Raw genomic sequence first — 12192 nt, 5'->3', positions numbered from 1 at the left:
TGACTGTTGGAGCGATGTGTTGCTGGCTCCGCTGCTGCGGGTACGGCTGCGTTGGAGCAGGACCTTGAGCCTAAAGGGGACATTACAATGTTTTACGAAGACGGCCCCAAGATAAAGGATTGGAAATATTAAGGTCAGTGCTTCGGCTGTCGCTCTGGAGGTTCCCGCTTTTTCCAGCCACCGCTCGCGCACACCGTTTAGCAGGCTGGCTAGCTGGCGTTAGCTTCCGTCGGCTGGTTAGCAAGCGCGCTCCGGCAGCCCGTCCAGCTGCGTGTGAAGTGTCCGGTTAGCCCCTCGGTTTCAGTCACGACCTTTACGGCCAGGCGGGGAGACCCGGGTCGGTGCTCACACAGCGGGGCCGGACAGAGAACAACAGCGGTTTCCACCGATGGCGGATGATGGATGAGGAGCTGGTGATTTACAGGCGGTGTGAGGATGGGCTCTAATCTCGGTCACACCTCGATAACTAATCTTTCTAGGTGCTTCAGTTTGTGATCCGTCCGTCTGGATTCAAGGTTAGACCGCTTTTGAACTTTATAATCTCAGTAATAAAATTGTCAGTATGATTTCCAGGCTTGTCACATTAGTCTGCCAGGATTTTGACGTTGACCGGTGTGATTGTTTGTTGGAACATAATATCTCAATGCTCCTTACATGTCAAGGGTTACTGTCGTAGTTAGGTGGTTAGCAAACACACACCTTCAACACCAAAGTGATCACAACAACAAACACTAATGTAAGGACTGATTCAGCACCTCCGGAGTTAAGTCAGTCACGGTCGGGTGTGTGTGTGTGGGGGGGGTCCATGATTACACCACAAACTATTGGCAGAAGTTGCATTGTCACCACATTACTATGAATAGAGGACATGATGGGTGTGTTTCTTTGGAGTGAAAAAGCACCAAAATCCTGATCACCACACAGTCATTCAGTCCTTCACCCAGCCAGAAACCAGGTGCATACAGTCTGTAACACCATCTGGTCAGTGCTGCTGTTCAACTGTGTAGTTTATGAGGGGGTCAAATATTTATTGTTTTTTGTGGTCACTGATGTTTCATTCAAGTGAAGTTTTATTTAGCAGAAATGTTTTTGTATGTTTTTCCTCAAGTGGCGCACCCACATATGTATTTCTTCCTTAATCCTGATCCAGGAGGTATACATCACAGCATGCTATTGTGAAGAGGAAACCTATTAGTAGGATTCACCTGACTTTGTGTTTGTTTCCACGTTGTTGATAGAGCAAAGAGAGAAGGCAGCTTTCCTTGTTTAACTTCTCATGCAAAAGCTGGAAAAGCAGCATTCCTGTTTTAACATTCTGCCAACAATGATCCTATTTGAAAAGTCATTTACAGTCCAATTAATGAATTAATGACATTACACTGAATTTCTTGAAAAATTTTTTTTTTTTTTTGGTCGTCTAAAAACACACATACAATCTTAAATGCTAAATTATGTTTTCTCAAGTCTCAGGCTCTCATTAGTGACCAGAAATGTGAAACAATTCAGGAATAGCAGAAATCAGAGTTTAATGTCTTGAGTGTGAGACAAATGCCTCTTTCATTTGGGAGCTGGAGGAGCTTTGCCTGTGGTATTTAATTTTTATTAAAGATTTTTATTTGGTTCAGGACATTGTGGTTGAATTCTTTTTGCAGGATATTAGAAGGTCTTACATGTGTCAAGATAAATCATAAAAGTAACGGACCATGTTTTTTTTCTGCTTGTAACATATTTTCCCACTAGCTTCCATCATGATTTATTAAGTTGTGTCAATATTCCAACCCACAGCTGGTTTTATTTATGATTCCTTCTGATTTCAGGAAGAATTAAACTCTGTTGGCTATGAACCTCAGTGACAAGTTGAAGATGTAATAGTTAAACATAAAACTCCTTGATAAATCAAAACCCAATTCTTTCAGTAGGTATTTTTTACCTATAGTGTCCTCTAAGTTTAATACATGCAAGCCCTTTGTATTACTTTGCATGTGCTTTCTCATGACCCAGCAGTGATTTATGCAGCATGACACTGAGGTGATGGCTGGTTGCTTATGTCAGAGAGTTGGGGGAGAGAGGGAGCAGTGTCTTCTGTGATGTGCCCTCTGACTGGGAAGGGCAGACAGCTGGACAAGCAGCTGGTGTGGCTTTAATGGACCTCCTTTTTATTGACCTTAGAGAAATCAATATGCCTTAAACTAGCCAAGGGCATTTTTTTTGTTTTGTTATGCTTAACAGAAAAGCATGATATGAATCACTGCTGATGTTAATCACAACTGTTTATAAGTCAAATGTACACTGGTGTATACATTGACAATTCCGCATGAAGCTTCTTGAAAATTCATTGTGCCATTTAGGTCACATTTCTCTTCACAGTACTAAAGTAACTCTTGCCATTTTATGTAATAGTCATGTTTCATCATAATAGTCATAAGGCAATGGGCTTTTGTACTTGTCAAAAAATGCTTGCTAGCCTTTTTCAGAATTTCTCCTCAGCGTCTACGGTTCCACTGGCATCAGCTTTGCAAATATTAAACGTCAACATTACTTCATCTTGACACATGTAAAACTGTCTGTGTGCTCATGCATGTGCCAGGAGCTATTTATCACACAACTCGAGTAGATTTTACTGATTGAGCTTGAACCTCTTGTCTCCAATATTTCCCATTGTCACTGTCATTACAACATGCTTTAACACTAGCCCTCCAGCATTGATTTTAAGATGTAGACAAATGTAAAACTTTCTCGTTTTTTTCTAAGGAAGTTGACTGTGCTCATTAATGCATACTATAATGCACATCTTGTGTCTAAGTTCATGTCAGAGTGTGTTCGGATATGTGACAGGATGTAACTGACTAATAAACCAATAGTCAAGTTGAACTATGGTATAATTTAAGCCATGCCACCAGCGCTGTATATGCAATGTAGCACTTTTAAATAAAAATGTTTGAATGGAATTAGATTTAGCCTTTTGGGGAAAATATACAGTCCAAGTACCTTTCAGCTCATCTGTAGTATTATAGAACTGTCCCAGTATTACGCATGTAATGAGAATTTTATTGGAAGAAAAGAAATATTTAGAGATATTTATTATAAAAATATTTATTATCAAATATTGTGAATCACATTTGCTATCTGCTATTTAGATGAACATATGTTGTAAATTAACTTTTATATTTGTTGAATGTTTGGTGCAAATTTAAACCAAATTCAGTCAAAAATAAGCAATTGATATTACTTACTATTTGAAAAAAAAAGAATTGCTCTTTGTATTTCTTGTAGGCTATTGTTACTCATCTCTATTTCACTTCATGTAAGTTCAAAGGCATTTTCCTGTCTCATATCATTTATGTTACCAATTTAAAGTCAGTATTATAGGTTGAAAAATACAAAAATGACATTTCTTTGGACAGTTTCCACTGATGTGACATCTACCACCACAATCATATTGTGGTTTTCTGCATGCTTCTCTGAGTTGACAATTGCATAACCAGACTCATATGTTTATTGAGCAGGGGACCTTTTTTGTAGAGTCCATTACTGTAAACCAGTTACCATGAAATCAAGATGCAGCAAGACATCTTCTCTGGTTTGGGGTTTCAGCTAAACAGTCCAGAACCAATCTCGACCCCTCTGGCATTTCAGTATTGTAAGCAATTTCAGTGACACTCACTGACATGGAAAGTCTTTAGATGTAAGCTGAGACAAACAGCAATGTGGTGTTTAGAAAGCAGTGTGTTCGGCTTGTCGTGCAAAGACTGACAGCTTTAACTGGCACCACCCATTCACTGGAGATGTCTCATTTGATTTAAATGCTGACCAAAACAAAGCAATTAGCTTCAAAGCACCACATCAGTCTACTAGAACACCACATCGAGAAATCCAATGGGAACCTCTATCACGGGTCAGCTTTGTTCCTTTCTAATGATTACGCAGTGTAACGCTGATAAAGTGTAAACTGAGTTCAACATGACTTTTCAACAACTCTTTTCTGTATAAGGTGACAGGAATAAAGATACGCCCATCCATTATCTATATGGCTTATACATCAGGGTCGTCAGGGTGCTGGAGCCAATTCAAGCCCACAATGGGCAAGGGCTACAGGTCAGCAGGCTATCGCAGGGCTAACATGCGTACAAAGACAAACCACTTGCACTCAAGCAATTACATTTTCACAAGTCATCTATTCACTTAAATGCTTGAAAAAAATGGACATCTTAAATTTGTAGATGTACTGAACTGTAGTAAAGTTGAATATCATTTTTGTAGTCTTGAAGGATAAATGTTTTGCATACATAAGCAAGGATGGCATTTAAAATACTCCTTCACTTTTCTTACATGAAAGAAAGATAAAATCACAGATTATTCAGTGTGTTGAGCCTTGTTTTATGGGTTTCCTTTCCCTCAGCATCACAGTAAAGCCCACCATCGGCAGGTAACTGGGTCTACAGGTTATTATTAGCCTGTATTCCTCCTACACATGTACCGCAGCTGCAGGATCAGTTTCCTAAAGAGACGGGGCGGTCATCGATTTATCTTGAAGCTGCAGACATCGTCTCTTGAGCCGGTCCTGAAGGTTCTCTTGTGACCTTGATATGAAACCTCCAATGACTCATGTTGCCTACAATAAAAGTTGCATGAGTCAAAGGGTGCTGAAAATATAAGATTTGTGTCCAAGGTTGAACCATCTTTGTTTGTCTTTGCTCCACTAGTTGTGGGGGAATGCAAGGAAGGCCATTTTCCGATGGATTTGTTCTGAAAAGTTTAGAATCCATCCTTGTTTTAATTTTATGTGATTTAATATTTGCAATCTTTTCTATCTCAGTTGCAAATTTTATTTCAGGCCATTTTACAATAATTCTGTGCTTTGTACAAAATGCTGCTTCTTATTTGCGTGTATTTATTTATTTATTTATTCATACATTGTTAAATTTGTGTACTTTTGGAGAAATGTTCTGCATGTACAGTAGGAGAGAGAAACCCTAAACTCAGTTTGTCAACTCCCCCTCCCTTCCCAATGGCAGGATGCAGTCTTCAAATCACCGACTGCGAGACATGGAGCAGCACCACCCGCTGCTGTCGGCAGGTCCAGATGTTGAGACAGGGAGCCTGGCAGCTGGAGTGATGGTTGGAAGTTCCCATGCGGGCCACACTGCGGGAAATCGCACACTGTGGTTCATCCAGGACAGTTGTGGTATGGTGTGTGCAACCATGACCTGGTTCCTGGTGCTGTATGCTGAATTTGTGGTGAACTTTGTCATGTTGCTGCCTGCCAAGAGCTTCTGGTACTCTCTACTGAATGGGGCCACCTTCAATTCTCTTGCTGTGCTTGCACTGGCCTCACATCTGCGCACCATGTTGACTGACCCGGTAAGGATCTTAAACAGAGTAAGACTGGGTAAACTTGAGGGCACAGCTCTTGTGTTTTCAAAACAATAACCTCAATAGAGTGAGAAGCTACTTTATTTATTGATATCTATTTTTGGACTTATTAGCAGCGCTTGTTGCAGCACAATAAGGATCCACAGAAAACTGGAAGTCAGTCACTAATGTAATCTGGACCACCAAGCTGAGGGACAAAAGTAAGAGGGCACACTGTGTAGAACAGTCAACAAAAACGCAATAATTTCATTTGGTAACCTGTTCACCGTATTTAAAAATTTCTCCCAATTATTCCCCTTAAAACTTCCAGAAGAAAGCCATTGGCCTTCTAAATAAGGGTCAGAAATATTTTTATACTTAACAACTCTAAGGTTTTTACTTGTGTGATAAGTCAAAAGTGTTATTCTGTGTTGTTACTGATAGTTTGTGACTTGTCTTGGTGCATTTAGTCAGTTCAAGCTACAGGCAGTTGTAGGTTGAATTCTGTTAGTGCTGCTGCTGCAAGATTTAGTCAGGGAAATTAGATGTCTGCCGACAGCTCCGCTGGTGCTTTGTAGCCCAACAGCCCAGCGTTGACAATTGTTCCATTTAACACCTCAAAATAGAACACACAAGGTTGTGTAGTAGTCTGTCAAACTAGGGTTTCAAGTGAACTTCTAAAGTCTTACGTTTAACTCTGTTTCATTTAAGAGGCAGTTTTGGCTATTTTGATTTTCTTAGGGAAGAGCAATGCTTTAGTTAAGACATATCATCTGCTGCATTGTGACAAGCTACAAAAAATACCAGTAGTGTCAGTGTGTTTTGCAATTATAGTTAAAATCAAACGTGTAGTCCTACTTCATTCCTAAAGGCCTGTGGTTATTGTTGAGAGTGTGTGTCTTTTGAGTGTCACAAACCTAGAAGAAATAAAGACTTGTTAAACTGCTACGCACACAAAGACGCAGCTTGACTTTTCTAAGCTGAGGGTGCAATGCATTATTTGTAACCGACGTTTGTCTTTGACGTTCTGTCTCAGGGTGCAGTTCCAAAGGGCAACGCAACCAAGGAGTACATGGAAAGCTTGCAGCTTAAGCCCGGTGAGGTCATCTACAAGTGCCCAAAGTGCTGCAGTATCAAGCCTGAGAGGGCACACCACTGCAGGTCTGTAAAACTGTCCAATTTTGCATAAAATTAAACTGTGAAATGTCATCCAACAGCTACAGCGTGTGTGAAAAAATAAATCCTCAAAGCTTTTAATATTCTTGTTTGAACCAGGGTGGTTTAGTAGATGACAGCATGATCAACATCTCTCTTGTCTGCAGTATTTGTAAAAGATGCATCCGGAAGATGGATCACCACTGTCCTTGGGTCAATAACTGTGTAGGAGAAAAGAATCAGAGATACTTTGTTCTTTTCACCGTAAGTACAGAGTCACCAAAGTCCAATTTAAAATAATTTCACTCACTTCTTTTCCATGATAAAATATCCAAGTGAGTTTCTTAGCAGAAATGTTTTGCACAGCACTCTTGGGTCTGCATGAAATAGCCATCTGTGACTCTCCTGACGACGTCAGCACTTTTTTCGTAGACTCATGTGCTGACTGCAACTTTTTTCCAGCAGAAACATAAAGCTGTACAAGATCACTTATGTGATTACATTTAGTTTGCCCACTTTTCAGGCTCCCAGACGTATAATAAGTCACCAATGGAAGAAAAACAAGCATCTATTACCTAAAACTAAAAGGCTGCAACAACACAGTATATGAAATCAAAACCCAGTGGCTTTTTTCTCCTTTGTCCTTTTTTCCTCTTTACAGATGTACATAGCCTTGATTTCTGCCCACGCCCTGGGCCTCAGTGGAATGCACTTCTTCACCTGTATTAAAGTCCAGTGGAACGGTGAGGCCAGTCTGTCTCGTGACATTTAGTTTGTGTTAACAGATAGTGAGTAGTGCTACAAACACAATTATTTTTAACTAAATGAAGCTGTTAAGAGATTTGAAGAGACAGTCAGAGCTGATTGTGGGGGTAGAAATAAATCGTTGTCTAGTTGTGTGAAGAGCTGCTCACCACAGGTCATTGGGGTGATGCAGCAAACTCACAGCAGAGCTGCTAATGATCTTTTCTCCTCCCCATTTTGGTCTCAATTGGGATGAACCAGAAAACAGAGATAATATTTCAATTTCTCGACATCAACTTCTTCTACCCTCTACAGGACATACTGACTAAATGCCCTGCTGAAAGAGTTTTTTTTCCCATTGATTTGTTCACCAAGATCTGAAGGAATTGTGACCAGGGTGCCAAGTAGCGTTAAGATCACTCACAGAGCTCATTCCTTTTTCTGTACGTAGGGCAGTTTTCCTGCTTTTCAGAATTGATCAGTTTTTGTTCGAACACATCACAGATGCTGTTCACATCTGGTCCTATGTTTGTGTCAGGTACAGGATTCCAGCATCAGTAAGAGAAAAATGGAGGATATACTCAGGATTATCAGCTCACTTTATTGAGCTCAAACTCAACATGGGACAACAATAGCCTTTCTTAGAAGTATGCAACCTGTGTACTTTTGAGAAACTGAAAGGGAAGGAATGTGAACCTTTGGAAAACGTCCTCTTGTTCTTGATGCACTGTTCATTTATCCAATGTTTCATGTAATATTCCAGTTCAGCAAAAATAAACCAAAACTTTCTTCCTCCCTTGACCAGAGTGCAGTGACTTTTCGCCAGGGGTGTCTGTGCTGCTGCTGATCTTTCTCTGTCTTGAGGCCATCCTCTTTCTCACGTTCACAGCTGTAATGTTTGGTACGCAGATCCACTCCATCTGCAATGATGAGACGGTGAGTAACCGCAACCCAGAAGCTTGGTTCCATTTGTGTTTGTGAGCCAAGATCAATCTATCTAACATGAGGGTTTCTAGGAAGGAATGGAAGAGAGAACCTCTGCCATAGTTAATGTTTTTGAGCTTGTTGAGAAATTTCTTTCAAATATTTATCAATATGATAAAAATTTGTATTTTTGGTCAGATTTGTCACTCAGATTTTTCAGATTTTAATCTACTTGTGTGTCTTACCTAGCTAATCATTCAAAGCATTCAGGTAGCTTAATGAAGAATCTTTCATTTACAGAGGGGTTTAAATATCTTGCAGGAGATCGAACGTCTTAAAAATGAGAAGCCCACATGGGAGCGTCGGATGAGATGGGATGGAATGAAAGCTGTTTTTGGGGGTCCTCCCTCGCTGCTATGGTGCAATCCATTCACGGGCCTGCGTCTGCGTCGCCTGTTGCTGTTAACCCAAGGTCGCCGTGGTGGATCTGAGTTTTCTGTCTGAGAACAGGGAAGACGGTTGCAGTTCACCAACGCTTGACCAACTCTAAAGCAAGATTTCTTGTATGATCACCTCGGCCGGGGATGATGCACCTCTGCTCCCTGAGCCTGTCTTTCATGTATGAGTGACGAGGAGACTGGCTGTTCCAGTGGGACCCCAGTGCATCAATCAACCACCAATGAAAGTTTGTATTGTCACTCTAAACGTAGACCCAATACCTTTGGTCTGCACGAGTATGCTGAACATCGGGAATATTGTTTTCAACATGAGCAGCTTTTTGGTTTGTTTGTGTTTTCAGGCAAAGCATGCAGTATGTAACTCAGATGAGTTGTTAATTCGTTGAGATCATCTTGGGTGCTGTTTAAACTCAATTTACGCACCTTCAATACACAACTTCAGCAGTTTGTTTTTTCGGTTACACACGTGAGATTCAAGATTGGCATTTAATTTTTTTTTTAAGGGAGCTCAGCAAATATATCTTTATCTAACCGCTGGACCCAGAGTCGTGAGTCTAAATGGGGAAATGCTTGAAACTGTTCTGCTGGATGAAGAGGTAATCGCAGTCAAGGACAAGAACTACTTACTACTTACATGGCAGTTGACAAAAAGTGTGTACGGAGCACAGTGGACATCAGAAATGGAACTGTGCTGCCTTGATTTGCATGCATGACGGTTCAATCAGCCAGCATCTCAGCCAGATAATGAGCATTTCACCATGTTTAAATGAATGAAAAGGCCACTGTGAACACAACTCTCATTCTTATTGAAGAGGACTGAGTGGCTTTTCCTTTCTGTTCATCTCTGTCGTGTTTTCCTGCCTTGGGCTGAAGTTGTTCCCTCTTTAGGTTACTCAAGCCAGTATGAAATTTTATTTCTTTTTGAAGAAAATTGCTGAATCTTCTTAAATTTTCATCACAGTAATCACTCCTCAATAATTGACCATGATGACTCAAGGGAGATTACTGCTTTTATGCTCCATCATCATTTGGGGAAAACATTTTTCTAATTGTCTATGTATGTATTCATAAATTTGCTGTTTCAACATTCCTACATACTGCTCCAGAGCTCATTCTTTACAACCAACCAGTGACCCACCACTGATAAGCCTCCCTGTGTTTTTATGAAGGCATTCAGGTTGAGCAACTAAAGCTGCTGAGAAGATGGAATGATATTAATTTTGAATTTTACTGGACATATTTTTTTTCTACATGGAAAACCAGTGGCTACTTCAGAGTCTAGGAGGAATCCATGTGCAAGACCAGTTGGATAAGAATTCATATCATTTAAACCCTGCAAAACAACCTTAGAAAAACCCCCTGACAGAGAACCAAGTCTCAGCCATAGTGGCTTTGCATGTTACTTGGCCACCGAGTGGTGCAACTTGGTATCTGCTTTGAAAGGAGAATTTAAAATACCAGTGCAACCTCCTCTGGCTCATTGTGAGCTCATTGTGATCTGCAGAACCAAGCTCTGTTGTGCAGCCAGCCTTTAGACTTACAAAGAAACTGCTTTGCTGAAAAGAGGCTGAGGTACTGCACTCATTATACAAGCTTTAATACTGAACAAAGTCTCGGGGAGCTCAGCAGATGCTTGTGAGGCCTTACCCTACTTCACTCCCAATATATCAGGCCTGTAATATCCAGTGGCAGCACAGTAGCAGATACCTTCCTGGTGTTATTAGAACACTTATCCATGCCTTTAAAATCATTCCGTCAAGTGAATTTATCTGAAAGACAATTGCCATATTTATGAAAGTGTTATCTCACTTTGTGACAATTATGTCTCTTTTTTTAATCTCCATTGGTAATGGGCCTGTTTGCACTGAAAGAATGGGCTTTTTGAATCTAGATATCAAGATTTAAAGTCAAGTCCTGACTGACAGGCTAGTATTGTCGAAGTGTCGTCAAATCTAGATTCTCAAAGTCTCATTTTTGTGGCGTGTTTGACAATATAATGCTGTTTGTTCTCATCTGTGGTTGTCAGGAGAAGGAACTCCACTGTTTACACTACACAATATTTGACACTCTGTGGTTATGATATTTTAAGACACATGCTGTCAATAGAATGTAAAACCTGTCTATTTTGGAATTAAGGGACACAGTGATGAAGGCTAACTGATATCAGGGGATTTTTATTAATGCTGGTCTCATATTTGTCATTTTATTCTGCTCAACTGCATCACCTCAGCAACAGTTTTCTGGTTAAGTGTTGGGGTTAAAATTACTCTCATTCTGACAATGACCTACATTCTCTTTATTTATGGTTGATTGTTGGTTCATTCAGCAAGTCTCTTATCCCAACATGCTCAATGTACCATTTAATGAATGAGTAGTGAAGTGAAAGTAAGTCAAATTTAGCCAAACACAGGGCATGTTCATAAAAATCAATGACATATGACATACGAATATGATTGTATTGTAAGGCAACAGGGACATTCATACAGTTTAGTTTTGCAGACGCACAAGTAGTAGGAGTTATTAAAAATAGTTGCAAGGCCTTGAATCTATCAAATATAAATTTAGAAGGTAAGTAATTATCAGAAACAAGACTTGAGATAATGTTGTATTAATATACTGCTAAACCTGATGAATTGCATTTGTAGGAAGTAGAAGTACATCAGAGCTAATTGTGGATTGACAAATATTCTGTGTTGGACGGTTAATAGATACTTGACGAAGATCAGTTGATGTCACGATAGAATTGTTCTGTTTCATAACCAAATTCAGATGCATATTGTCATGAACTGGGAATCTGTCACAGAGTATGTGGTTTTATGTTCAGCAATAGAATTGAACAATGATTTTTATTTTTATATTTTTTTTTCCCCATCTATGTCTGCAAATGTATTTCGAGCCTTTCTCCACTTTCTGCTGTATTATCAAGAAAAACAAAACAATCACTATTGGGAGGAAAGTGTATGATGTTCAAAACAGTAAACAAACATGACACTACTCTGTCAGAGAGGTTTTTCTCACACTAGTTAGGGATTTGTGCAGAAGTTCTAGGATAAAAAACATTTTGTGATGTATAATACTGATTCTAAACAGGAAGAATATTTATTTGGTCACAGATTGACCATTAACATTGTCATGAAAAGTTGAGAAAGATTTCTATTTACTACTCTTCCAATGTTTCAACACAACAGAAGTCCTTCAGCTTTATAAACAAAGTATAAAAATTACTATTAACAATATATAAATGGAATGTTTTACTCAAGTTTTTTTTAATGTGTCATTATCTTATAATGTCTTCTACCTTTAATGTCATTCTTTTGCATAATAAACTTGATTAAATTAAAGTAATTAATTATGTTTGATGGTTTGTACCACACAATTACTATTACTACTATATTATTTATGTTGACAGGGTTGTTGCTAACATGCTGCACAACTGCTCGAAGCCAGTCAGGAAAGATGTCAGTTTCATAAATCCTTATCATAAATGGTTTCACCCTTTTCCTTGAAATTGTGATAGCCCCAATTGGACATTAATTGAAATTGGTAAACTGGAGAAATT

The 12192-nt window shown here is 39.5% G+C and overlaps 1 protein-coding gene across 1 annotated transcript; it reads left to right on the top strand.

The window, feature by feature from the left end:
* Window positions 1-11964, top strand: zdhhc7 (zDHHC palmitoyltransferase 7). The gene is made up of 7 exons (XM_029498978.1): window positions 1-133; window positions 5016-5361; window positions 6389-6513; window positions 6675-6771; window positions 7169-7250; window positions 8057-8187; window positions 8497-11964. The coding sequence occupies exons 2-7, from the start codon at window positions 5017-5019 to the stop codon at window positions 8677-8679; spliced, it is 963 nt and encodes a 320-aa protein (XP_029354838.1). The 5' UTR covers window positions 1-133; window position 5016; the 3' UTR covers window positions 8680-11964.
* Window positions 11965-12192: the final 228 nt, after the last annotated feature.

This window comes from Echeneis naucrates, chromosome 3, assembly GCF_900963305.1.
Source record: "Echeneis naucrates chromosome 3, fEcheNa1.1, whole genome shotgun sequence".
Taxonomy (NCBI): Eukaryota; Metazoa; Chordata; class Actinopteri; order Carangiformes; family Echeneidae; genus Echeneis; species Echeneis naucrates.
The sequence above is the reverse complement of the archived record's forward strand: the minus strand, read 5'-3'. Positions and strand labels throughout refer to the sequence as shown.